The sequence below is a fragment of the Haliotis rufescens genome, unplaced genomic scaffold, assembly GCF_023055435.1.
Source record: "Haliotis rufescens isolate VD_foot unplaced genomic scaffold, xgHalRufe1.0.p SCAF_7, whole genome shotgun sequence".
Classification (NCBI taxonomy): domain Eukaryota; kingdom Metazoa; phylum Mollusca; class Gastropoda; order Lepetellida; family Haliotidae; genus Haliotis; species Haliotis rufescens.
The window spans coordinates 3,237,143-3,263,483 of record NW_025964361.1 but is presented as its reverse complement, the minus strand read 5'-3'; the positions used below and the strand labels follow the sequence as shown (position 1 = coordinate 3,263,483).

The window sequence follows — 26,341 nt, the reverse complement described above, 5'->3', positions numbered from 1 at the left end:
CTTTGAGTTCGCTATAACCGTAGTTTACTGTAGTTTTAATCATCATTTGGTAAATAAAGCATGAGGTTTTGAACTCGACAATTCCTGTTTAATTTATTCTATAACTGTATACTGAAGAGCTAATTAAATTATGCTTCATTATGTTGCAGGATAAGAACAAAGAACAAGAACAATCAAACAAGAAAGGACAACATGTGTGACATGAATATCAATAGCATTGATTTATGTTACTCCTCAATCAATATACATTCATGATGCTAAATAAGCAATAGGCCATGTTGTAAGCAACTAGCACAGGCTGTCCATTTGACTGTGACGTATACAGGTCGACACACTATTAAGGCTGTTCGATATCTTCATATTCAAAAGGCATCAAAGATTTCTTATAACCTCAATTTCTGTCATTTATCATTGAAATGTAGAATTTATGAATATTGAGGTCAAGAAAATACTATTCTTTGAGAAATATTTACCGGTAAAAATCTTACTCTGTTGTTCGATGGTACTATTACATCTGATATCAAAATAATGGGTTGTCTGATTAGAAAACGAGAGAGAGAGAGAGTCTCGGAGCAATCCCATTTCTGAAAGTACATGTCTTTTGAGACCTGTGTTAATTCATGTGGAACACGGCCTAGCTAGTGCATCTATCGTTGGTTACATCCAGTGATAAGCGTAGTCACATGTCTGGTGTCTTGTAGTAACGTAAAAAACATGTAATTATTTTTGCGGAGTTCAAACGGAATGAGGTGGGGCATTAATTTACACATTTCGACGTTTTTATCTCATGAGCCATGGTGATAAAATATCCTCAAATTCAAAAGACATTAACGATTTACATGGATATATTTTTTATGTTTACATTTTCTGTCTTTTGTCATGAAGATGTTTATGAACATGGAGGTCAGGAAAATAATATTCTTTGAAAAAAAGTAATCGAAATCTATCTCCATCTGTTTTTCGATGGCACTATTACATTCGATATAAAAATGGGTTGCCTTCTAAGTAAATGACAGAACAGAACTTCTGAAAGTGTGTTGGGTTTTTTAATTAATAGAACATTTTAAAATTTGGGAATTGTTTTAGAGTGTTGGTAACATAAACATTCAAATATTTTCTCACTTCTTTTGAATAAATTGATCTTTCGACTTTTGGAACCAACCATGTCGATGAGCAAGTAGGTGAGTATATGAATATTTTTTTTAAACGGACATTTTTACCAATAATAAATAATGATGTAGTTGCAAAGCTCATTTATGTTTGTTTGTTTGTTTGTTTGTTTGTTTGTTTGTTGTTTAACGCCGCACTCAGCAATATTCATACTATATGACGGCGGTCTGTAAATAATCTAATCTGGACCAGACAATCCCGTGATTGACATCATGAGCATCGATCCACGCAATTGTGACCGATGACATGCATCAATCAAGTCAGCGAGCCTGACTACCCGATCCCGTTAGTCGCCTCTTACGACAAGCATAGTCGCCTTTTACGGCAAGCATTGGCGCCGAAGACCTTTTCTACCCCGGATCTTTACGGGCCGGAAATAGAGTGACTGGAATGGGTGTGACGACAAAGAGTTGACTGGGGTAACAATATAACAATAAAACAAATGTGAGGAACAAAGTGTCCCTTGAGGTGGAGAGGGGGGAGGGGGATGTTATCATGATTGATGATGGTCTACACAATAGTTGAGTATATACCAGGTACTGATTGAGCAATGGGCTATGATAATACTATTACAAACATGTGACTATCCATACTTTGGTTAACAGATACTAACAGGCAGAATATACTACATGCAGAAAAAATATTGTTTGTTTTTGAAAACTTGAAGCCATTTTGTTGTTGAGAATACGACTATTGTGTGTCAAATTATGTGTAAGAATGTTTCACATTGAAGTTTTGGTTTCAAGTGTCAAAAAGTGGTTAGTAATTTTGAGCATTTGCCAAATGTGTATTTCTCCGTAACTCAGTTCATAGTTATTGTTGTATATTGTAGTGCAACAGTTGCCGTTTAACCAGAAAAAAGGAGAACTTGCAAAACAATAAAAATGAACACATAGGAAGAGTTGCTTCCCTTTTTCGAACACCGACAAAATAGAGAGGACTGCGTTTACGAAAAAGGATTTTTTGGCATTAATTTCCAGTGCGTGATGATAAAATTAAATCATGCGGGCGCACGTATTTATAGAAATTCTGGTTCCTTTTAGCTAGAGATGCTGTAAATAAGGACTGTCGGGATATGAGGCACTAAACAAAACAGACTAATGGTTCTATACTAGTTGCTGTAAAGAACTCAGAAATATTTCAGATACATGGACATGTATTTGACTGCGGTCTGAAAATACTCGAATCTGAGCCAGACAATCCAGTAATTGACATAATGAGATCCACGCCTCCGGGTTTCAATGACGAGCCTGACCACCCGATCCATTTGGCCGTGCCTAATATAATTATAGGTTGCTAGGAAACTATTCTAACTATGGAATACTGTAAGGGACGTTCTCGCGATCTCGCATTCTCGCGATCTCGACCTTTAGAAACGAGGTAAATATGCCCAAAACACGAGAATGCGAGATCGCGAGAACGCGAAAATTTGGCCAAATCTCGCGTTCTCGCGATCTCGCATTCTCGTGTTTTGGGCATATTTACCTCGTTTCTAAAGGTCGAGATCGCGAGAATGCGAGATCGCGAGAACGTCCCTTACAGTATTCCATATCTAACCCCTGGAATCCCCACGGTAGTTTGAGAGTTATGTTTGTGAGGCCGCACGCTCTGTGTTTAAATTTCTTCGTATAAATCATTTGATGTTGTGTCGGACGTCACGCGTGGTGGTAGGCAACTGTTCAAATACATCTGACTGTCAATGGGTTCATACATGATATTATCGTCCGCCCCAGGAGTCTGTATAGAACAATATGCTTCTTCCCCAGGACCTGTGTCGCGCGAGTTGACATCAAGTGTGTCGTACGTCCTGGCTTCAGGTTTACTTCTGTTGGTCCGAGGTTTTGTCTTTTTAGGTTTAACCTTTTTCGATAGCCCTGTATTGTAGTACACAGCTTGGCCGGGACTCTCCGGTTGGCGTCTGTAATAAATAAACATCAATATGTTCAAGGTAGACCTCGAGGAACTATTGTCCAATCATGGAAATGGTCAGTTGGATTCGAACTAACCATTTCAGCAATTACACCCAATGGTCATGTTCAGTTAGTTAACGTACGGTCAAATATAATGGAGGGGCGGTCGGGTAGCCTAGTGGTTAAAGCGTTCGCTCGTCACGCCGAAGACCCGGGTTCGATTCCCGACATGGGTACAATGTGTGAAGCCCATTTCTGGTGTCCCCCGCCGTGATATTGCTGGAATATTGCTAAAAGCGGCGTAAAACCATACTCACTCACTCACTTATAATGGAAGCATTGTGTAATTTACTTTAAAGTATCGTGTTAAGAACCCTGTACAGTACACTACGGTTATAACGAACACGCTTATAACGAACTGACGGATATAACGAACTTACGTTTTGGTCCCGACTACTTGCTGTAGTCATGCTGAATATGTACTTATAACGAACTACGGTTATAACGAACTAAAAATAGTAGTCCCTTTGAGTTCGTTAAAACCGTAGTTTACTGTAGTTGTTTGAAACAATATATCAAATGTTTGTCTATTTTGATACGGATACAAGCTGGAATTGTATCTGAGATATGAAACTGCAGCAGATTCCGGAATATACCAATAAAATTCAACTCTGGTCTTAGATTAACGACAGTAGATGGTTGACATTTAATATTCCTTTCACAGTATGCCCGATTTGTAAAACAGCGAATATAAGAAGAATATCTTTTTGTCTTCCTTTGCTCTCTTTACAAACAATATCGATCAGATCATTCTTGTAATCGTGTTAATTTAAGATGTACAAATTTAAACATTATCATCAACTGTAAACACAGATTTGACAAGATTATCTCAGTATTTTTTATATTATGCTTTTTACGAACCATGTCAATTTTTAAAGCAGTCTGTTTTATATATTGTCATTACATAACTTTCACTGTAACCAAACGTGAAATTCTGTACATGGCTGATGACTGAGTGAGTATGGTTTTACGCCGCTGTTAGCAATATTCCAGCAATATCACGGCGGGGGACACCAGTAATGGGCTTCACACATTGTAACCATGTCGGGAATCGAACCCGGGTCTTCGGCGTGACGAGCGAACGCTTTAACCACTAGGCTACCCGACCGCCCCACATAGCTGATGCCATCACACAATAAAACCGTTGACTTACATATAAATGTATTAATAAGATTGTGTTATTCCCAAATGTATAGGATTTGCGATAGGGGTAGATACAAACAGGGGCGGTCGGGTAGCCTAGTGGTTAAAGCTCGTCACGCAGAAGACCCGGGTTCGATTCCTCACATGGGTTCAATAATGTCATTCTTAGAAAAGTTTGTCCAATTTTTCGGAGGTAATTTCGCTCAAAGAAGTAGCTGTGGAAACCCTATATGACGACAACTGAATGAACCGCCCTTTTATCATCTATTTGTCAATGATTTGCAGCCACGTTTGTCTTCAAAATCACCAATACAACGTGAAACCCATAGCTAACCTATTAGGGGCTTTAGTCGATGCGACCGCCTCCGTGGTCTAGTGGTAGAGCGTCCGCCCGGAGAGCGGAAGGTCCGGGGTTCGATCCCTGACCGCGTCATACCAAAAGACGTTAAAAGATGGTACTTGTTGTTACCCTGTCTGGCGCTCGGCATTAAGGGGCTAAAACAAGGACTGGTCGGCTCGGAGTCAGTATACTGTGTCTGAGTGGGGTATTCATGTTAAACTGCGGCGTGGTATCTCAGTGAGCTAGCACTATAAATCGGCATCAGTCCGGACTAGTACAAGCAGCCACACACACGTACATACACGTGCATGCACGTCGCTATATAAGTGCAATGATCTTGGACGCGACGTTAAACACCATTTCACCTCACCTCACCTTTAGTCGATGCACACATTGCATCGTTGTTTGGAGCTTAAAGGGCAAGTTCACACGGAAATTAACCTATTTTTCTTGTACTTTTTCCACATTAAAAGTGTTAACCTAGAAGTGTCATAGACAAAAATATAAAAATATCACAATTAATTAACATATTTTTCGCATTAAACGATTTATATTTTCACATTTACCAAGTGTTCTATTTCCACAACAAAAACACCATGGCTTATGCCCCTTGCAATATGACGTCATTGGTGCCAATTGATAAACATTATGACGTCATCATGCTTTGTTAGAGCCGCTTCACGTGGTGTAGGTCTAGGTGTGTGATTCTAGCGTCTCAGATGCCAGCCAGCATAGTGTTATGCTGAGTCACCACTGCGCCGGAGTGTGTCGTAGGCCATGTAGTTTTACCGCAAACTGGTACTTGATATTTTTTGCGTTGAGAATAGACAGGGACCCAGTTGAATTGGCACCAATTACGTCATAATCTAAGGGGGATAACTCAGGCCTGTTTAGCTCGAAAAACGAAGGCCTCATAACGGCATATCATTTTCACACTATTATGAGCTTCCTACTTTCACTGTGAATAAAATGAGTGTATATTTTCAAACACAGATACTAATTAATTCTAAAATTGCGTTTTGTTTAGAAAAAGAAAGAAAGTGATTTTTGCGTGTACACTTGCCCTTTAAGTGTAGATCCTGCGATGTGACATCATTTGCACCTGTATCGGATCGTGATACAAGGTGTATCTGGTTGGTTGACTAAGTCGATAACACATTATATTGAGTCAATAGCCATTATGTGATAAATACGATTAGTAGACAGGTCAAGGTTTATGACATGCATTTCAGGAGAACAGAAAACCTTTGTTTCCTCTTCCAGACAACAACTCCAACGATGATGCCAGCAACTGCAACCACGGCGGACCCAGTCCCCGACAGAATCAGTACAAGGGTTTTTCCGACCAATGGATTACCTGAAGGAAAATGAGTGACGTTGAATACCTTGACCTGGTATTTTATTCGATTGTCACACAATATTCTTATCATGAATTCACGCAGTCAAGATCACAACAATTATTCTCTCATGCCTAATTGGCGTTACATTTCTTGATTGTTGATTGGTTTGACATTGAGTATGTTTGGCATAATACATTTCACTTCTTGCCTTCATTTTATCATTATGTTGGATGAGCTTAACACTGCTAATAGAAAATAATTGCAACCATATCCGTAAAGAAAAGCCGACGTTTTCTATGAACAATCAAGAAATACTGTGAACAATATTTTTTTAAGGTTCCATCCTGTTTAAACCATTGAACTTTCATTGAAAAAGCCTCCTTTTGAAAATCGATTCATAGTTCCAAACACAACAAATTATCTACACACGCTTTGAATGATCATCATTCTAGTGAAAGTTTCAAGGAAGTATTTATCAATTTCGCACAAAGTTTCCACTTTCTTCATAATTTGTTTTCTGAAGAAAATACTTGTGTTAACAGTGAATTATGTATTTGATACACATTCAACTGAAAAAACCCTCTTATGGATGCAGACATCTTTGTTGAATTAAATTGCATATGGTGCAAAAACTAAATTAAGAAAAAAATTTAAGCATCGTCTTCGGCACTAAGAGTGAAGATCGATCGCGATACCCTGAACAGTCGTGAATGTAGGAATATTCATTATCTGTTTCACCTAAATTTTAGCTGTGTATGATCATCTTATAACATTTATGAATAAGCTGTTTAGATAATTGCTGCCAGCTTGAAAACTGACAGACCACGGACAATCAGGCCATGGCATACGCTCATTGACATTCAGCCAGGCGAGCTACCAATAATAACAGAAGTCTTGACCTCAAGGAATTGGAAAATAGACTGCAGAGAGATCAGGTTTGACATACCTTCGGATTTACTGGGTTCACTGAGGACAGGAGTGGGGTTACACGTCTCCACTCCATCAGAACAGACGGCATCGCTTCTCTGCTGAGCTCCATTATAAGCAACAACCGTTACATAAAACGTTCCACAAGAAGGTGCTGTCCATGAGACCTCGGTAGAGCGTGTTGATTCCATCTGCCGTTAGAAAAATAACACCATATAAATTTCCGCTGTATACCATTATCGCTGACATGTTAATGCAAAAGTATATATTTTCATTACAATAAATGTACTACATTGAACGATTTTCATAAAATAGCTAGAATATTTTATATGTTGACTGTATTTTTATAGCTACCATTGTTACAATCAAACAATGAAGGACTGACGTTTTTGGTTTGATTAAGGTCAAACAGGTCTCCCTGTAAACATCTGGGGCCGAAGGTGTACTGATAAAAGGAGATTGCGCTCTCCCTGTCAAAGAACCCGTCCCAGTGGGCATGGAGCTGTAGGCTGTCTTGGTAGTCCACTTCCGGTTGTCCAGACTGACCATCGTGGACAATGCCAGAACGAGGGGGGCTCGCATCTATTGTGATCTAAATAAAATAGTTAAAGGTCCATTTTCATCAGCCTATCATGCTCATAGGAAGATAAGCTTACATAGCCAAGAATGCATTTTCAGAGAACCTAAGAGCATGGTCAAAAGACAAATCATATAAATTCAAAATACCAAAAAAATAACAAACCCAACCTACTGCTATGCTACATGTATGACGAATTTCATTAACCTTAAAACAGTGGCCGATGCATGGCTATAAATTAGATTTGAACCTCTCTTTGTGCACCTTATCATGATGGTATTATTACTCCTTTTAGTGTAAATGCTAATCCGTATTAATTACCGGATTGAAGTTTCTTTACAAACACACTTAACAGTCTTGGCTCGGGGTGAAAGATACTCGGAGCAAAGGGGCCTACTCGGACGTCCGCGCCTTGTCGCATCTCAGCTATAAAAGTTTATTTCGACTCCTGAACATCAGTTCGCACGTGTCCCTATTCAAGATCAAAGGCTAGAGTCTGTGAGTGAGTGAGTGAGTGAGTGAGTATGGTTTTACGCCGCTTTTAGCAATATTCCAGCAATATCACGGCGGGGGACACCAGAAATGGGCTTCACACATTGTACCCATGTCGGGAATCGAACCCGGGTCTTCGGCGTGACGAGCGAACGCTTTAACCACTAGGCTACCCGACCGCCCCGCTAGAGTCTGTGAAGACAGCAGCTGTCTACGTAACAGGTAGTTTGAGGCACTGTCTGTGAAACCTGGTTGGACTGACATCATGGCAATTGTATAGCTGTGTTAGATTTAACACCTGTGTCAGTTTGAGTTCAACTTGTAACCGCTTACTAAAAGCCTTAAAGCTTCACCTTTTTTTTTTGCTTAGTGTTTATCAGTTTATCTTTGTCAATGCCCCTTGATGCAATCGGTCTGTCTATTTGTTTTTCCTCAATGTCCCAAGTGCGTGCGCTATTGATGACCTTTGTGACAATAACGAGTCGGTTCCTCTGTTAGTGAAGGGGGCGGTCGGGTAGCCTAGTGGTTAAAGCGTTCGCTCGTCACGCCGAAGACCCGGGTTCGATTCCCGACATGGGTACAATGTGTGAAGCCCATTTCTGGTGTCCCCCGCCGTGATATGATATCATTGCTAAAAGCGGCGTAAAACCATACTCACTCACTGTTAGTGAAGCGCTACTCTACTGCAGGCTGCGGCATCGTGAGTACAGAACCGTGACATGCATCATTTCAGCTATGGCTACTGGGGTATACAAGCAATTCAATTAAAGGTGTACTTCGTTTAAGAACTTTGTTAGCCATTTACCTTGACTTCCTGTTCAGTTTTCAGTTTAGCATGATTTGTAGCCTTGACCTGGAAACAGTATTCCTTTCCATCAGCGAACTTGACCTTGACTTTCTTTATGTCGGCAGGGGAGGGTTTCACTTGGAAGTGGGGATGATAGCATCTCCCATGGGGCGTACAATAACAGCCACCATCCCTTGTGCCAGATATTGTGTTGCAGGCACCCATAGTCTGAAATCATCATTCAAACATCAAATATGTTATCATTTCATTATATTTATTAGTTCATATTGAGTTCCAAATACAAACATTTGTTTGTTCGAAATACACACGCTAAGTGAGTGAGTGAGTGAGTATGGTTTTACGCCGCTTTTAGCAATATTCCAGCAATATCACGGCGGGGGACACCAGAAATGGGCTTCACACATTGTACCCATGTCGGGAATCGAACCCGGGTCTTCGGCGTGACGAGCGAACGCTTTAACCACTAGGCCACCCGACCGCCCCTACACACGCTAAGAGTACCAACAGTTGTGGGGCAAGGTTAGTTGAACTTTGTCATAAATGTCATTTTCTTATGTCATTTTATCATTGACAACCTTATTCCGGATACCAACAGAAAAGAGTGACATACAAGATAGCTTTTAATAGAAATGCCATGAACAGCCAGCACCATGTCTTCATCTTGTCGTTTTTCTACGATTCTCCATTCCACCGCCTCAACTCCACTGTGCCCATCGTACAAATTCCACTCCATTCTAGGATCAGATAGATATGCTTGGTAGATAAACTGTTTCAATATCAATCTAAGGTAGGGTACAGGAATACAATTATTTCTTGATATAACATGAGTTTTCCCACCTTTTTGTTTTAACACAATGGTAAAACCTCCCAAACCGTCAATTTTTATTGTGCAGGTCCCCGTTCCACAGAGCGATCTTAGCGCTAAGTCGATCGTAACTCCCATTCTTCAACACAGACTAACGACAGTCGTAGCGCTAAGATCGCTTTGTAGAACGGGTCCCTGTTGTTTAAAGATTAAAATTAACAACTGAAGTGACAAATTGCACATGGGTGAAACTACAATAACCATTCTTACATGACATCATTGAGTTCCTTCACACCATGTACGCTGATGTTGAGGCTGCCGTTTCTGGTGAGCCACAGGTTCTCTATGACTGGGGGTGATGTGTCGATGTGGACTGTCACACTCTCTTCTTTCGTGTCCGACATGATATCATAGGCTCGCACCCAGAAGCGCACAGTGTCCCCATCCACAAGAGAGGGTGTTATAGTTTGTGACTGACTCAGACCTTGAATGGTGAACACCGCTGGTGGGCTGGTGATGGACGATCCTCCTTTATGGTCGACTTTGTAAGAAGTGCGGAAGCTTGTGATACCTAGGTTAAAAAAATCCAATTTAACATTATAAATTTGCTCTGGCTGTAAACCACGTTTATAACGAACACGGGGCGGTCGGGTAGCCTAGTGGTTAAAGCAATCGCTCGTCACGCCGAAGACCCGGGTTCGATTCCCGACGTGGGTACAATGTGTGAAGCCGTGATATTGCTGGAATATTGCTAAAAGCGGCGTAAAACCATACTCACTCACTATAACGAACACGGTTATAACGCACTGACGGATATAACGACCTGTCTTTTTTGGTCCCGGCATTTGGCTGTATACATGCTTATTACGAACTACGGTTATAACCAACAAGAATTAGAGCTGCCTTTGAGTTCGTTATATCCGTTGTTTACTGTATCACCAGTGCATAGGCAAGACAGAAAACGTGGTAAAAACGCCATCTTTATTTATATAACTTGACAACCAAAAAGATCCGGGCAATTACCGTCCACTGTTACTCGTCCTTTGTTATTCGGGCTAAAACCACAATTTGGCAACGAAACTTCTTGACAGCCAATGAAATCATCATTTTGATAATTCGCTTTTATTAAGGGAAAACCTGTAATTAGTATTGGCTAAGGGACAGTATGATTCTCTCTCAAATTAAAATTTTAATGGATCACCTAAGCGAACCACATGCCAGCTGACATGCCTCGAATACTAGTATCCCACATACCTTGAACATTTCTGACTTCATCTACACCTCTGCTTCCTTCCTTGTCATCATAGCCAGAGCCGATGTCAGCAAGAGGAGCCACGCTCTGGAGCCACTTCTTGTTGTGATGCACTGTGTTGATGTATCTGTTGGTCCAGTCCACTGTCACTGCTGATGATGTCGTTTGCCACTCTGACGTTGCTGATGCTGCTGTCGTCACACGGAGTTTTTTATTAGCCTGAGTGGTTACAGACGAAGTGCCATCATATATCAGGATACGTCTGGCACTCCTGTGATTACCTGCCTTGTCATAGGCAGACAGGACAACAGAGTAAACCCCGGATGTCAACAGTCTGAACTTGTCGGTTGTCTGAAATAAGATGCCAGTCAGTCTGAAAAACACGTACAATAAATCATTCTGCATCTTTATATGGACAAACCAGTGAGTGAATGGGTTGCGTTCAATGCTGTTTTAAACAATTCTTCGGGCTTTAAAAGGAATGAATGTGCTGCCAAACGAAAAATTATAATGAGGTAAATTCTGGGGTTGAAGCCAACGATCATCCGATTCTGGTACAGTTGAGAGAACCCGTAAAGATCCGGGGTAGAATAGGTCTTCAGCAACACATACTTTCCGTAAAAGGTGACTATGCTTGTCGAAAGAGGCGACTAACGGGATCTGGTGGTCAGCCTGCTTACTTGGTTGATGCATGGCATCGTATCCCAATTGCGCGGATCGATGCTCATGTTTTCAATCACTGGATTGTCTAGTCCGACACGATTATTAACCGCGATCCTATAACTGAAATATTGTTCATGTCATCGTATCCCAATTGCGCGGATCGATGCTCATGTTTTCAATCACTGGATTGTCTGGTCCGACACGATTATTAACCGCGATCCTATAACTGAAATATTGTTCATGTCATCGTATCCCAATTGCGCGGATCGATGCTCATGTTTTCAATCACTGGATTGTCTGGTCCGACACGATTATTAACCGCGATCTTATAACTGAAATATTGTTCATGTCATCGTATCCCAATTGCGCGGATCGATGCTCATGTTTTCAATCACTGGATTGTCTGGTCCGACACGATTATTAACCGCGATCCTATAACTGAAATATTGTTCATGTCATCGTATCCCAATTGCGCGGATCGATGCTCATGTTTTCAATCACTGGATTGTCTGGTCCGACACGATTATTAACCGCGATCCTATAACTGAAATATTGTTCATGTCATCGTATCCCAATTGCGCGGATCGATGCTCATGTTTTCAATCACTGGATTGTCTGGTCCGACACGATTATTAACCGCGATCCTATAACTGAAATATTGTTCATGTCATCGTATCCCAATTGCGCGGATCGATGCTCATGTTTTCAATCACTGGATTGTCTGGTCCGACACGATTATTAACCGCGATCCTATAACTGAAATATTGTTCATGTCATCGTATCCCAATTGCGCGGATCGATGCTCATGTTTTCAATCACTGGATTGTCTGGTCCGACACGATTATTAACCGCGATCCTATAACTGAAATATTGTTCATGTCATCGTATCCCAATTGCGCGGATCGATGCTCATGTTTTCAATCACTGGATTGTCTGGTCCGACACGATTATTAACCGCGATCCTATAACTGAAATATTGTTAAACAACAAACAAACAAACAAACAAACAAACAACTGAGGGATGCAACACGGAGTGTGGCGCGTCAGGCGGTACAATTGGGGCCCCATCGGTATAAAACTGCTCTTATTAAAAATCAACAACACGTTAAAGATGTGAGAAATTAAGCGATTAGTCACTGACATATGGCATGCTACTACCGCCATATTGACGAAGCGCTAACAATTCATTCATCAGATTCAAAACAACCTACATATACAGAACTCCCCACAGAGCTTGTAAACGTCTTCCTGGCAATCCGGCGTTTATCTCTGAGTACATCTCCAACAACGTAGAGTTCATACACGTCCCTCACAAAGTGGTCAACACCTGCAGCGGCATCTGACCAGCCACTCCAGCGTAGATTCACTGTTGGCTGAAAGAATGATGGAATATATATTTACGAATGCAAACAGACAAAAAGAAGGTTGTAAGTAAACTACGGTTATAAAGAACACGCTTATAACGAACTGACGGATATAACGTACTAACTTTTTAGTCCCGACTATTTGCTGTAGTTATGCTGTATATATGCTTATAACGAATTATGGTTATAACGAACTAAAATAAGTAGTCCCTTTGAGTTCGTTATAACCGTAGTTTACTGTAACTTAAGTAACACTGTGGAATACGTACTGTAGTGATGACATTGGGAGCTGTCAACATGCTGCTGATACAGGCAGTAGTACCAGTACAGTGATAGGGAGCCACCAGGTCAATGGTCATTGTAAAGGTGCGGGTCTGTGTGGCTCCGCTGTAGTAGTGGGTCACTAGGTTCTTTGTCTCCTTGTTCCGTACTTTAACATATCCTCCATTACTGGCCTTATAGGAAAACTCAATACTGTGGAAGAAACATATTCATTCATTGAAGACAATTATGCTGCCAAGTGATATATAGAGGCCTGCCCAACAATCTCTACTTCTTTTTTTACATTTCGATTCGGAAACGTAACTTTCATATGTGATTGACTTTACCGTATTCTAGACCCCACATCAATCACCTTATCCTCAAGTGTGATAAGGGGGGCACGGGTGGCCCAGTCGTCTAAGGCGCCGCGATTCGCTGTGCAGAGTTGCGTCCTTTGGGCAGGCCATAAACCTATGATTGTTGGTTCGAATCCCGGCTTGCCCCTATTATGTTTCTAGGTTTGTCAGCACCATACCCGTGCTCGTTGGTTTCACCGAAGTGGTAAACGTCTGAGACCTGCATCACTTCAGGCTTTCCTCCCACATTAAGCTGACACGCCATAACTGGAACTCTGTAAAAAAGCGGCGTTAAACCCAACTCACTCACTCACTCACTCAAGTGTGATAACCCCCCAATATGCATCTCTTCTACAGTAGCCCCTGTTTGTGGCTAAATACTAGTAATTTGTTCTCTCACATATCTCTGTGTTGGAAGGGTAGAGGTAGGAGAGGCGCCCCTTCACACGTGTACAGGTCTGTGTCTGGGCTGCTTCTGCTTGCTCCCCCACAGTTGTATCCCTTGGTTGAGACCACACGCCACCCTGGAAGACAAACGGGAACAATAAGTCAACCTGTACCTGTTAATGTATTATTGCAGCATGACTCAACTACTGTAATGGGTATGTTCTTGATATTTAGAATGGTAGGTAATGACTTACTTCTTTTAAGTTTGAAGGATGCATAAACGCTGACAATGCCCGCACTGAAGCCTTCAATGAAGGCATGTCTGGATGGAGGTGTCATTTTGTATTCTGCCGTAAACTTGTAGTACATTATTGCTGGAGACTATATGTTGGACCAGCTGCTGGACTGCGATGGGCCACTGTTGATGCTGGGAGGTGCTTGGGCCGTGTCCCCATTGCTGGCAGTCAGGCGAAACAGGTTCAACTTTATTGCGGGTTTCGTTGTAACTAGAAGGTCAAGTAATAAAAAGCACAGAATGCACACAATCCTTGTGATGACATAACAAGAAGTGAGTGAGTGAGTTGGGTTTAACGCCGCTTTTAACAGTATTCCAGTTACATCAGGAAAGCTCGAAGTGATGCCAGTCTCAGACGTTTACCACTTCGGTGAAACCCACGAGCACGGGTATGGTGCTGACAAACCTAGAAACATAATCGGGGCGAACCGGGATTCGAACCAACAACCATAGATTTCTGGCGTGCCCAAGGGCTGCAACAGAACAAGAAGGAATGTAGAACTAGAATGTACAAATATACGGTTACGTCTTATGCACTGCGATCGCACCTATAAATATCTCCCTTTGATCAAGTTAGAAGCTTACTTGTCTGGCAGTGTTGTCCAGTGAAGCCACTTGAGCAGGAACAGTTACTGGCATACTCGCCCCTGCATGTTCCTGGATAACACCTGGTGCTGTCATTACGCCAAGAACAGGTTTCTGGAAATGGAACAATGCATTTGTGCTAACTGCAAACTATATTTCAGACAAAATGATAAATCCATGGAAACAATTCCACATTTAAACGGGGCAAGGAAGGTAAAAAGGAGATAATAACGACTGAGGGAGTTTGATGTGCTATTCGTAAATAAGCAGAATGGCAGCATACAAATTTAGCAACATGGAACAAGCATTTTCACTTTGTTTGTTTGGAATTAATATACAGTAAACTACGGTTATAACGAACTCAAAGGGACCACTAATTTTAGTTCGTTATAACCGTAGTTCGTTATAAGCATATATACAGCATAACTACAGCAAATTTTAGGGACCAAAAAGTTAGTTCGTTATATCCGTCAGTTTGCTATAAGCGTGTTCGTTATAACCGTAGTTTACTGTATTTACATCGCTTCATCCCGATTGACTTGAAACTTACTTGTACATGCTTTCTTGTTTGTGGTAAGGAGATATGCTCTTTGCCCCGGTTCGTGAGACACGACCCCATCACAGCGTGTGCACACCTGGTCTCGATTACTGGTACATTGTTCTGTTTGACAGTTGCTGATGGCAGTGCACTCTGAAGAGGGGCAATATATGATCACAGTTCATGAGAACACTGCTCGAAAAATATTAACATAAGTGCGGTATTCTAGTCAAAAAGGAAGTACAGTAAACTACGGTTATAACGAACTCAAAGGGACTAGTAATTTTAGTTCGTTATAACCGTAGTTCGTTATAAGCATATATACAGCATAACTACAGCAAATAGTCGGGACCAATAAATAAGTTCGTTATATCCGTCAGTTCGTTATAAGCGTGTTCGTTATAACCGTAGTTTACTGTATTGCAGTACATCCCATGTGGTGTACAAGCTTCTATCAATGTACACTAGACATACTGTTTTATTGTACCTGCACAGATGTAGATATTGTGAATAGTGGTTGTTGCTGTTAATGGATAAATGTGTTGATTCTTTTGCTTTACAATTGTCCGGTGATGACAAGTTCATCAAAACAGCCGAAGGCGGAACAAGCGAAACCACTCTACTGCTCCCCCGGGTTTGGAACAAAGAATCAGTCAACGAACACTCGCTTCAAGAGGCTGGGCAAAGCATCAATGCTTGACCATAGATCAGTCAACGAACACTCGCTTCAAGAGTCTGGGCAAAGCATCAATGCTTGACCATAGATCAGTCAATGAACACTCGCTTCAAGAGTCAGGGCAAAGCATCAATGCTTGACCATAGAACAGTCAATGAACACTCGCTTCAAGAGTCTGGGCAATGATTGACCATAGATCAGTAAATGAACACTCGCTTCAAGCGTCTGGGCAAAGCATCAATGATTGACCACAGATCAGTCAATGAACACTCGCTTCAAGAGTCTGGGCAATGCTTGACCATAGATCAGTCAATGAACACTCGCTTCAAGAGTCTGGGCAAAGCATCAATGATTGACCATAGATCAGTCAATAAACACTCGCTCCAAGAGTCTGGGCAATGCTTGACCATAGATCAGTCAATGATTGACCATAGATCAGTCAACGAACACTCGCTTCAAGAGTCTGGGCAATGCTTGACCATAGATCAGTCAACGAACACTCGCTTCAAGAGTCTGGGCAATGATTGACCACAGATCAGTCAATGAACACTCGCTTCAAGAGTCTGGGCAATGCTTGACCATAGATCAGACAATGAACACTGGCTTCAAGAGTCAGGGCAAAGCATCAATGATTGACCACAGATCAATTAATGAACACTCGCTTCAAGGGACATACAGCAGGAAGAATGCAATTATTATACCATTCCAGACACTTCCGTTCTCCAGGAATGGAGCAGTAAAACTACCGAAAAGTCAGCCATTTGAGGTAGGACGACACAGTGTCACGCAGACCAAGATCATGACTGTGACAGTAACAACAAGTAACAAATTACATTTGCAAATTGGACAGATATCATTGATCATTCTGACACAAGTACACGCCTGGAACACCACTCAAAAGATAAGTTGTGATACTCAGATGTGTGTCCACGATTCGTTACCATTTTTCACGTTTGTTTTGTGCTGGTTATGACTGTTAGCTACGGAAGCCTTTTAGGGTCATTTGTTTTTGGGGGTTGTTTTTTCCTTGAGTTTTCATGATACATAAGATGAATTTTCAAGATAATGATCTGGAAATTTCAAGATCATTATCTTGAAAATTCAGCTTAGGTATCTTGAAATTTCAACTTGGTATCTTGAAATTTCAAGATACTAAGTTGAAATTTCAAGTTATTATCTTAATATTTCAACTTATCTTGGAATTTCAACTTAGCAGGTATCTGTTATAAAAAACAGCATTGCATCTTGAAATTTCAAGTAAGTATCTTGAAATTTTAAGAAAAGAATGGCCCTAAAAAGCTTCCGTAGTTAGCTTCTTAACTCTTATCGTGATAACTTTTGTATGATAACAGTTACATGTAACTTCAGATAAAATGAAAATGAATAGATTTTAACCTCCAGTTTTAACATTTATCTTCATTCATCAATCACTGTTTCTTGTAAGAAGTGACGCTTGTATCCGAAACATTTTGTTGGATAGTTAGTTGAATGCACCGCAATGATTTATCACAAACATCACAAAACTGTATGAATAAGGAAATTCCTTAACATTATCTCGGTCAAGAAAATATTGGCCATATTGTCACCTCTTCTTATCAGTGGGCAAGAAAAGACTTTGGTAGAAGCACATCTAATGTTACGTGGTTTAACCTTTAAGACACTGAGCTGAAACAGACTGGTCGTTACTATCACACTCTTCACATTGATGTCACTTGTGGGTGGTGTGGTATTTCTTTTTTAGATTAAGGCCCGGGCATATCATGCTTGTTATAGAGCCGACTTACATTTGGATCGGGTTTTCAGGCTCTGTGATTGGACTGATTATGTGTCATCGTACCACAAAGACGTAAGGACCCGTGAAGATCCGAGGTAGAATAGGTCCTCAGCAACCCATGTTTGCCGTAAAGGGCGACCATGCTTATCGTAAAAGGTGACTAACGGGATCGGGTGGTCAGGCTCGCTGACTTGGTTGATGCATGTCATCGTATCTAATTTGCGTGGATCGATGCTCATGATGTCAATCACTAGATTGTCTGGTCCATTATTTACAGACCGCCGTCATTTAGCTGGAATATTGATGAGTGAGGCGTTAAACAACAAACAAACAAAACGACGACGTAATTTGTTGATCATGACATCAGCCACTGGTTTATCTGGGCCAGAATAAAATAATGGCATAGTGCCATGACCCAGAGCTGACTTGCTTAAATCAACAAACTGACACTATTTTGTGATGTCCCTATCCTTACAAGGAACACAATAGATCTAATAACCGGATGTACATATTATAAATGAGGCCTGCTTTCACTATATCCGTATCTAATTAGGAATCCACGCGTGGACGGACTTAAGTTTAGCATTCATCGGACACAAGAAGGAAGTCATGCCGTTGTCCAACTCTGTTACAGATGATGATGACAACCACTGGTGTCACCGGAAGCCGGGCTCACTCTTCTGTGTGAGGGCCAAAGTCCGGTTGGTTAAATCATTACTTCGCTGCATCCAAGTATAATAGATTGTTCTTTTGTTGGGAGGTCCTTGCAACGCCTTGTCTGGTGGTTGACAAACGTAATGTGTGACCCGGTTCATTGGGAGTCGGGGCGGTCGGGTAGCCGAGTGGTAAAAGCGTTCGCTCGTCACGCCGAAGACCCGGGTTCGATTCCCGACATGGGTACAATGTGTGAAGCCCATTTCTGGTGTCCCCCGCCATGATATTGCTGGAATATTGCTAAAAGCGGCGTAAAACCAAACTCACTCACTCACTCATTGGGAGTCACGGTCCCCTGACATCGCAGTTCATGACTGTGCTCTTCTCTAAATAAAGCGACAAAACCCTTTCCATATCCAATAGAAATATCTGCATAAAGCAATATCGATTGTACGATTCCGACCCTATCATGAGCATGGGTTTATGAATCACTATCAAATATTAATGATACCAGGTGTTCGTGAAAAGGTGAGTGTATCCTGCCCCATCGGTGGCACCCGTCACAAACGCATGCAAGGCAAGTCAATTATTCACATGAAAAAGCATGAGAACATATGGTACAAGTCAAAATAGGAATTTGCGACGTCATTTTTGTCACTGATGCGTCAAATATGGAAATGTCCTCCACATGTCTACCATAAAACATAGTGAAAGCTTTACGGACCTTGATCGTACCGCCTCCGTGGTCTATTGGTAGAGCGTCCGCCCGGAGAGCGGAAGGTCCGGGGTTCGATCCCCGGCCGCGTCATACCAAAAGACGTTAAAAGATGGTACTTGTTGTTACCCTGTCTGGCGCTCGGCATTAAGGGGCTAAAACAAGGACTGGTCGGCTCGGAGTCCTAGTGGGGTATTCATGCTTAACTGCGGCATTGTATCTCAGTGGGCTAGCACTTTAAATCGTCATCAGTCCGGACTAGTACAAGCAGCCACACACACACACACATGCATGCACGTCGCTATATAAGTGCAATAATCTTGGACGCGACGTTAAACCCAATTTCACCTCACCTGTAACCTTGATCAAACAAATTCTGAATAAGAGTCGCGTGACGCTGTTTGAAATCTTGGTAAACCATTCGTCTACCAAGTCCAGAAAGAGTTAACTATTATAGTTCGCCGTGATTTGAATGAATTTGTTTCTTACTGTGGCGTAAAACAAGATATGCTCAATGACTTATTGGGTGCGTGAGTGAGTATGGTTTTATGCCGCTTTTAGCAATATTCCACCAATATCACGGCGGGGGACACCAGAAATGGGCTTCACACATTGTACCCATGTCGGGAATCGAACCCGGGTCTTCGCCGTGACGAGCGAACGCTTTAACCACTAGGCTACCTCACCGCCCCTGACTTATTGGCATTTTATCCTTATAACATGTAGATATAAAACAGTTGCCTTACTCAAGTACGTTCAGGGATTTTGTGGACAATTGAGTGAGTGTTGGACAAATGTGAAAGTGTATTTGTCAGTGCTAGTACTATGTATGACAAGTTAATGACGATAAGCTTTGTAGTGTTTCAGAACAGAAGACAGAACTCACTGTATGGGCATCCTATATTATCCTCTGATCGATACCCTGTCTTGCATCTGGAAGTCCACCTGGACTGTCGACTGGAATGAAATCGTGTTAAATCTACATATATCCTATATATGATTTCGTTTGTTGTAAATTTGTATTTTACGTTACGAATACATTAATATCGGTTGTTCTATAGACCATTGCAATAATTGTACAATCAGCAATCCATGCTTGCCGTAAAAGGCGACTATGTTTGTCGTAAGAGGCGACTAACGGGATCGGGTGGTCGGTTGATGCATGTCATCGTATCCCAATTAGTATGGATCGATGCTCTCGACTAGATTGTCTGGTCCAGACGCGATTATATACAGACGATCGTCATATGGCTGGAATATTGCTGAATGCGGCGTTGAACAATAAACAAACAAACAAAATAACAGTCGTTAAACCTTTCGTTTGTGTAAGATACATACAATATTTCATTGTTCTGACTTAGTGACAGTTATACTCTTCAAAAAAAGAAACGCAAAGCCAGATTTGTGTGAGGTAGGAGAATACATTTATACGAGAAACCGTACAAGGTATTGAGCCAAAATGTTGTGGAGAGAACGCTTGGTGATTGTAGTCATCTCAGTTATCAGTACATAGGTGAAGTTACATAGGTCCAAGGTGAAGGTCAGCTACCATCAATAACGCGTATGTCCCACGTTGAAATCGATAGCGGGCAGGAGATGTAGCGGCCGGACATCTCTTGCCCATGGAAGAGACAAGTGTGCGAATAACATCCTGGGGAATGGCAGCCCACGCGGCCTGCAACGCAAAAGCCAACTGCTGCAACGTCTTGGATTGTGGTTTACGTCGGGGTATCCGTCTATCCAATTCATCCCACTGGTGCTCCATCGGGTTCAAATCCGGGGATCTGGAGGGCCAGGGGAGAACATCAACCTTGTGTTGTGTGGACAGGCTCTTGTGATCCGTGCTGTATGCGGGCGAGCGTTGTCCTGTTGGAATACACCGTTGTCGTTGGCTGCAATTAGGAGGACGTGTGGTAGGAGAAGTTCGTTGATGTATCGTTGAGGCGTAATATTGCCCTGATATGGACCAAACCTGTCCTGCCATGATGAGAGATATCCGCCCACATCATAACGCTACCCCCACCAAACCTGTCCACTTCCTGTACGCAGTTTCCGGCTTTACGTTCTCCTCGACGTATGTAGACCCGTACTCTTCCATTCCCTCGACTTAGGAAAATATCTTGATTCGTCGCTGAACCAGACATCTCTCCATCGCAGTTGAGGCCATATCCTGTGTTGACGACACCAATGCAGTCGTTGTTGACGCGTCGTCTTGCTCGTAGACCTGCTGCTCTCAAACGGTTTCGTACCGCCTGGTCTGAGATTCTGCGCAGTCCGGGTATTTGGGATGCAGTTGAGGTGGCTGTGGTCGTCCTTTCACGTAGGTGGCGCAGTCGGATGTAGCGATCTTGGGCGGGGTGGTTACGCTTGGTCGTCCCGACCTTGGCCGATCACGTGTTGACCCATGCTGTTGAAACCGACCCCATAGCCTTGTGATGATGCTGGACGCTACATTGGAAACCCAGCTACAGCCGATCGGGATTCCCCTGCCTGCAAGCGGCCTATGACGTTGTCTCTTTGCACTGTTAATCTTGATCTTGACATGTTGTTGAACTGTCACTGTTCGATTGACGCAGATGCCAGGCAATCAAAATCCTTTCACTTTAATACCGTTCATTTGTCAATGACACTATAACACATTAAACCTCTTCATTGTGCACTTCTTTGTCCGCTTATGTTGCTTTTATGGCCAGAAATATCCGTATTGCGTTTCTTTTTTTAAAGAGTATATATCTATAACAGGTATATATATATATATATATATATATATATATATATATATATATGTATATGTATATGTATATGTGTGTGTGTATGTATATATATATATATATATATATATATATATATATGTATACACATGCATACCTGTTACAATTTCTTCCTTCATAGTCATATCCACGTACACAATCTTTTAATGGCAAAGTTACGCTTAAACTTTTCCAAATGACTTGTGTCACAATTACAAATAACATGCATGATGTACACAAATGATGCCTTTTAAATAGAATGTATGCTTAAAAGGTATGACTGTGAAATATCCTCACCTGTATCTGGTACATCGACCAAGCCAAAGGAATCCACAATTAGTTGTGTAACTACTTTGAGTGTAGGTATACGTTGTTATCACGTTAATTCTAAAAATAAAGGCATTAATGAACTTAAGGACTTTCTCGGCATTAGCATGAATTTGAAGTTACTCGATTCTGATTGGTCAATCAGTGGTATTAAATCGCAACAGCTGATTTGACGACCTCGTCAAAGCGGAGAAGCTGATATTTGCAGAAAAGACATTTCTCTCTCGATAAGTGTCGGTAGTTATTGCCAATGAATGAGATGAGTGAGTATAGTTTTACGCCGCTTTCAGCAATATTCCAGCAATATAACGGCGAGGACACTTTGTACCCATGTCGGGAATCGAACCCGAATCGACGTGACGAGCGAACGCTTTAACCACTGGGCTACTCGACCACCACGAACGAGATGACAATTATGGATAACAAAATGCCAAAATTTGTTCACTACAATATTTAAAGTATGTTTGACAATATATATTGGGAAAAAAACACAAAAGAAATCGACTGATGCATATCAAGATTTTTTTGTAATATTTTGCCCATTTCATTATCCGACAGTAACTTCAAACAATGAGCGGTGTGACGTCATAATTCTGACGTGGAGTGAAACAATACCTGCAAGACTTCATTTCCTTTAGGGGTGCCCAGTGCTTGTTAGCTAACGAAGAACACGTAGCTATGCTACACGCTTTTAATGGCTGTAGTGTAGAAGTGAAGTGTTATGATTGGGGGGAAAACAATGTTTGAGCATATCTTGTGTATTGGCTACTCAATATAATCGCCAACACCAAAGAGCTCGCGTTTTATTTTGCCATGTTCGTTTGGAGATAAACCTACTGTGTTTTCACTTTAGAGCCAGGTTACATGTCGATTTAACCGCATAATATTTAATACGTGTAACCTCACGATGCACATTCGGTTCCAATTCAATTTAGCTCCATTGAATCCTCGGGTTACTTAAACAACAACAATCTAACTCTCAGTCGTATCGCCTGCGCCGTTTTAATTAGCCCTCGTAATCACCAGATGTCAATTTGGGCTGAACACACGTCAAACCAGTCAAGATTACAGTCCGTTATAATCAAATATTGAATCCGTGAATAACAAAATTCTACATTGAAATTACAGTAATATACAAAAAACAAGAACCTGTGACGAAATGAAAGGTAGCTGTTAAAGGTAGTCATCGACCTCTCGTTTCAATGGCTGTTTAATCTCTAAACGAGGTTGATGTCAACGTGTTATTTTTGGCGGACGGAAATTGTCTGTCCACGGCTCCTATCGGCTACTTATATCACGGGCGTCCTGTGCTGAAGGGATTTACATTGTGGCATGTTCCAATATTGAATCAAAGTTGGAACCACGGATAGTTAAAATCTCGAAAAGTCTCTTAAGGCACGTGATTTCGTTGGAAATGTTTCTTAATTTAACCAAGCAACGAATGCTTGTCTAGCATGCACAGTGATCCGTTAGGGGCGGTCGGGTAGCCTAGTGGTTAAAGCGTTTGCTCGTCACGCCGAAGTCCCGGGTTCGATTCCCGATATGGGTACAATGTGTGAAGTGATTGCTGGTGTCCCCCGCCGTGATATTGCTGAAATATTACTAAAAGCGGCGTAAAATCATACTCACTGATCCGTTACTAGGGTGATAATGTCATGCGCTCTGAACATACCACTCCATCGTGTTGTGTGTTACTCTTTATAGGTGGCATAGTATCAAAACGTCATCCTAATTAGCTCCATGATTACATTGGTTGGTTTGTTTGTTTGTTTGTTTGATTGTTTGTTTGTTGTTTAACTCCGCACTCAGCAATATTTCAGCCATATGACGGCGGTCTGAAAATAATCGAGTCTGGACCAGACAATCCAGTGATTGATATTATGAACATCGATCCACGCAATTGGGTTACGATGACACGCATCAACCAAGTCAGCGAGCCTGACCACCCGATCCCGTTAGTCGCCTTTTACGACACGCATAGTCACCTTTTACGGCAAGCATAGGTTGCTGAAGACCTTTTCTACCCCGGATAACATTTTTAAATCTGTGAATGATGCTATACTAAGTGTATATTACTTAGAACACGGCCGTCGTTTGAGACATGTTATCAGATGCAAATATATCACAAATTAAATGGTGAGAATATACTTACGCATTTCGTTGTAACCCTGTGGTAAATTCACACGTAGTTAACAAACAAAGGCAGAGTGAAACAACATCATACACAGACATCACAGCGACAAACACCTCGGAACACGTCTGAACGCATACAACAACTACATGTAGTTTAACTCGACAAGGAAGTCAATTGCTAGTACAGTTAATTTTAACTACAAATGGCCTTGTCAAATAGCTTTTCGCGATAGCTAAAAGTGTGTATGAATCTTAAATTCTATTTATCAACATACGTTAATTCAAAGAAAACCCAATTCAGAGGAAATTATAAACGTATTGAAATTCTATATACAGTAAACTACGGTTATGACATACTCAAAGGGACTACTAATTTTAGTTCGTTATAACCGTAATTCGTTATAAGCACATATACAGCATAACTACAGCAAATAGTCGGGTCTAAAAAGTTAGTTCGTTATATCCGTCAGTTCGTTATAAGCGTGTTCGTTATAACCGTAGTTTACTGTATGTTATAAAATACTAAATAATGGAGGGGCGGTGGGGTTAGCCTAGTTGTTAACGCGTTCGCTCGTCACGCCGAAGGCCTGGGTTCGATTCCCCACATGGGTACAATGTGTGAAGCCCATTTCTGGTGTCCCCCATCGTGATATTGGTAGAATCCTGCTAAAAGCGGCGTAAAGCCATACTCACTCACTTAATAATGGATACTTTACCCGAAGCACACAATTTTGTGTTTTTGTAAATCAAGAATAACAACATTTGAAAATTATATAAATTCGAAATTGTGCTTTTTACTTCATTTGAAAGTTGTATACGTTAACTTGGGCTTGATATGGGTGAGTCAGAAAACAATGGAGACTAAACAGACGAGGATATAGCAAGTAAGAAGTTCCGTTTAGACAGTGGTGGACAGACAGATAAAATGCTGATATGACGCACTGAGGAGGTCTTCTCACTATTTGGACCACACCCATGCTCGCTGGTTTTACCAGTGTTACAAATGTGTGAGGTCTGCATCACTTCGGACTTTCCCGCACGTTAATGTTAAGCTGGGTTGTGCGATAACCTACAAAACTGGCGTTAAAGCCGACAAACACTCGCGAACCGGATATAGTAGATATGTGTGACAACAAGAAATGACTTATTTGAATGTATAAATATCTGTTATCACAAATGCCTGTTTCCTGAAGCAGTTGAATTCTTCTTCCGGGGTGTATCAAACAACTCTTTAGTCAAGTTAAACGGTGGAATAGATATGTATTACTCCTAACATTCAATGTCAGTGCTAGGCATCTTTCCAAATCCGACGCCGAAGACCCGGGTTCGATTCCCGACATGGGTACAATGTGTGAAGCCCATTTCTGGTGTCCCCCGCCGTGATATTGCTGGAATATTGCTAAAAGCGGCGTAAAACCATACTCACTCACTCACTCCAAATCCGAATGAATCCAAATGTATGAGGAGCAAAATGTCGAGCAATATGCCACCAGATCCTGCGTTTGGTGTTTACATATCACGCCTTAAGAGATACAATTTATCAAGACGTCAGAGAGTGTCATGTGACTCTTGCTAGTTATTTGATCAGGATTATAACATTCAAGGCCTTAATGCAGCTTTCAAAGGTTGGACAGGACACACTCAGCTTTTCATGAGCACCTGGTGTCATCACTATCAGTAGTTTATTGTTTATCACACGAACTTGTACATGTAAAATATGTATAAAATACACACTTAATAAACAATCCAGCCATGAATTGGTTTATGAGACACTCAAGTTTGTACACGTACAGAATACATTAAATGGTAATTAAAACGGCTTTAACAAGAAATACGTTATGACATTGATGGTCTTCTTTAAAACATATTAAAAAGCGTTGAAGCTAAAAGTTTAATATCATTCATAAGGCATATAAGCGTTCTTCATCAATAAAATGACAAGATTAAGGATTCTGTACCAATGCTACATTCAAAAGATAAGAAAGCAAATCCGAGTTATCGTAAAAGTTCAGTGGAGTTGGAAACGACATCCATCTTCC

General features: G+C 41.3%; 1 protein-coding gene across 3 annotated transcripts; it reads right to left on the bottom strand.

Annotated features, from left to right (window-relative positions):
- Positions 1-2,648: 2,648 nt before the first annotated feature.
- LOC124139656 lies at positions 2,649-24,449 on the bottom strand. Of its 3 annotated transcripts, XM_046506916.2 has the most exons (17): positions 24,322-24,449; positions 22,140-22,229; positions 19,979-20,049; positions 15,286-15,426; positions 14,736-14,849; positions 14,110-14,361; positions 13,869-13,992; positions 13,121-13,325; positions 12,699-12,860; positions 10,827-11,175; positions 9,843-10,143; positions 9,378-9,501; positions 8,765-8,974; positions 7,276-7,482; positions 6,910-7,081; positions 5,869-5,980; positions 2,649-3,088 (listed from the first exon to the last, which is right to left on the bottom strand). In XM_046506916.2, the coding sequence occupies exons 6-17, from the start codon at positions 14,222-14,224 to the stop codon at positions 2,785-2,787; spliced, it is 2,385 nt and encodes a 794-aa protein (XP_046362872.2). In that variant the 5' UTR covers positions 14,225-14,361; positions 14,736-14,849; positions 15,286-15,426; positions 19,979-20,049; positions 22,140-22,229; positions 24,322-24,449; the 3' UTR covers positions 2,649-2,784. The 3 variants fall into 3 exon arrangements, with proteins under 3 accessions (XP_046362872.2, XP_048244027.1, XP_048244028.1); XM_048388070.1 differs by lacking the exon at positions 22,140-22,229 and having other exon boundaries at positions 24,322-24,443; XM_048388071.1 differs by lacking the exons at positions 19,979-20,049; positions 22,140-22,229 and having other exon boundaries at positions 24,322-24,443.
- Positions 24,450-26,341: the final 1,892 nt, after the last annotated feature.

Coding starts and splice junctions, on each gene's coding strand:
- LOC124139656 (XM_046506916.2), bottom strand. CDS start 14,224: ATGTACTACAAGTTTACGGCAGAATACAAAATGACACCTCCATCCAGA. Junction 12,861..13,120: donor CTCCCAATGTCATCACTACA/GTACGTATTCCA, acceptor TCATTCTTTCAG/CCAACAGTGAATCTACGCTG. Junction 3,089..5,868: donor GTCTGGAAGAGGAAACAAAG/GTTTTCTGTTCT, acceptor TATTTATTACAG/ACGCCAACCGGAGAGTCCCG.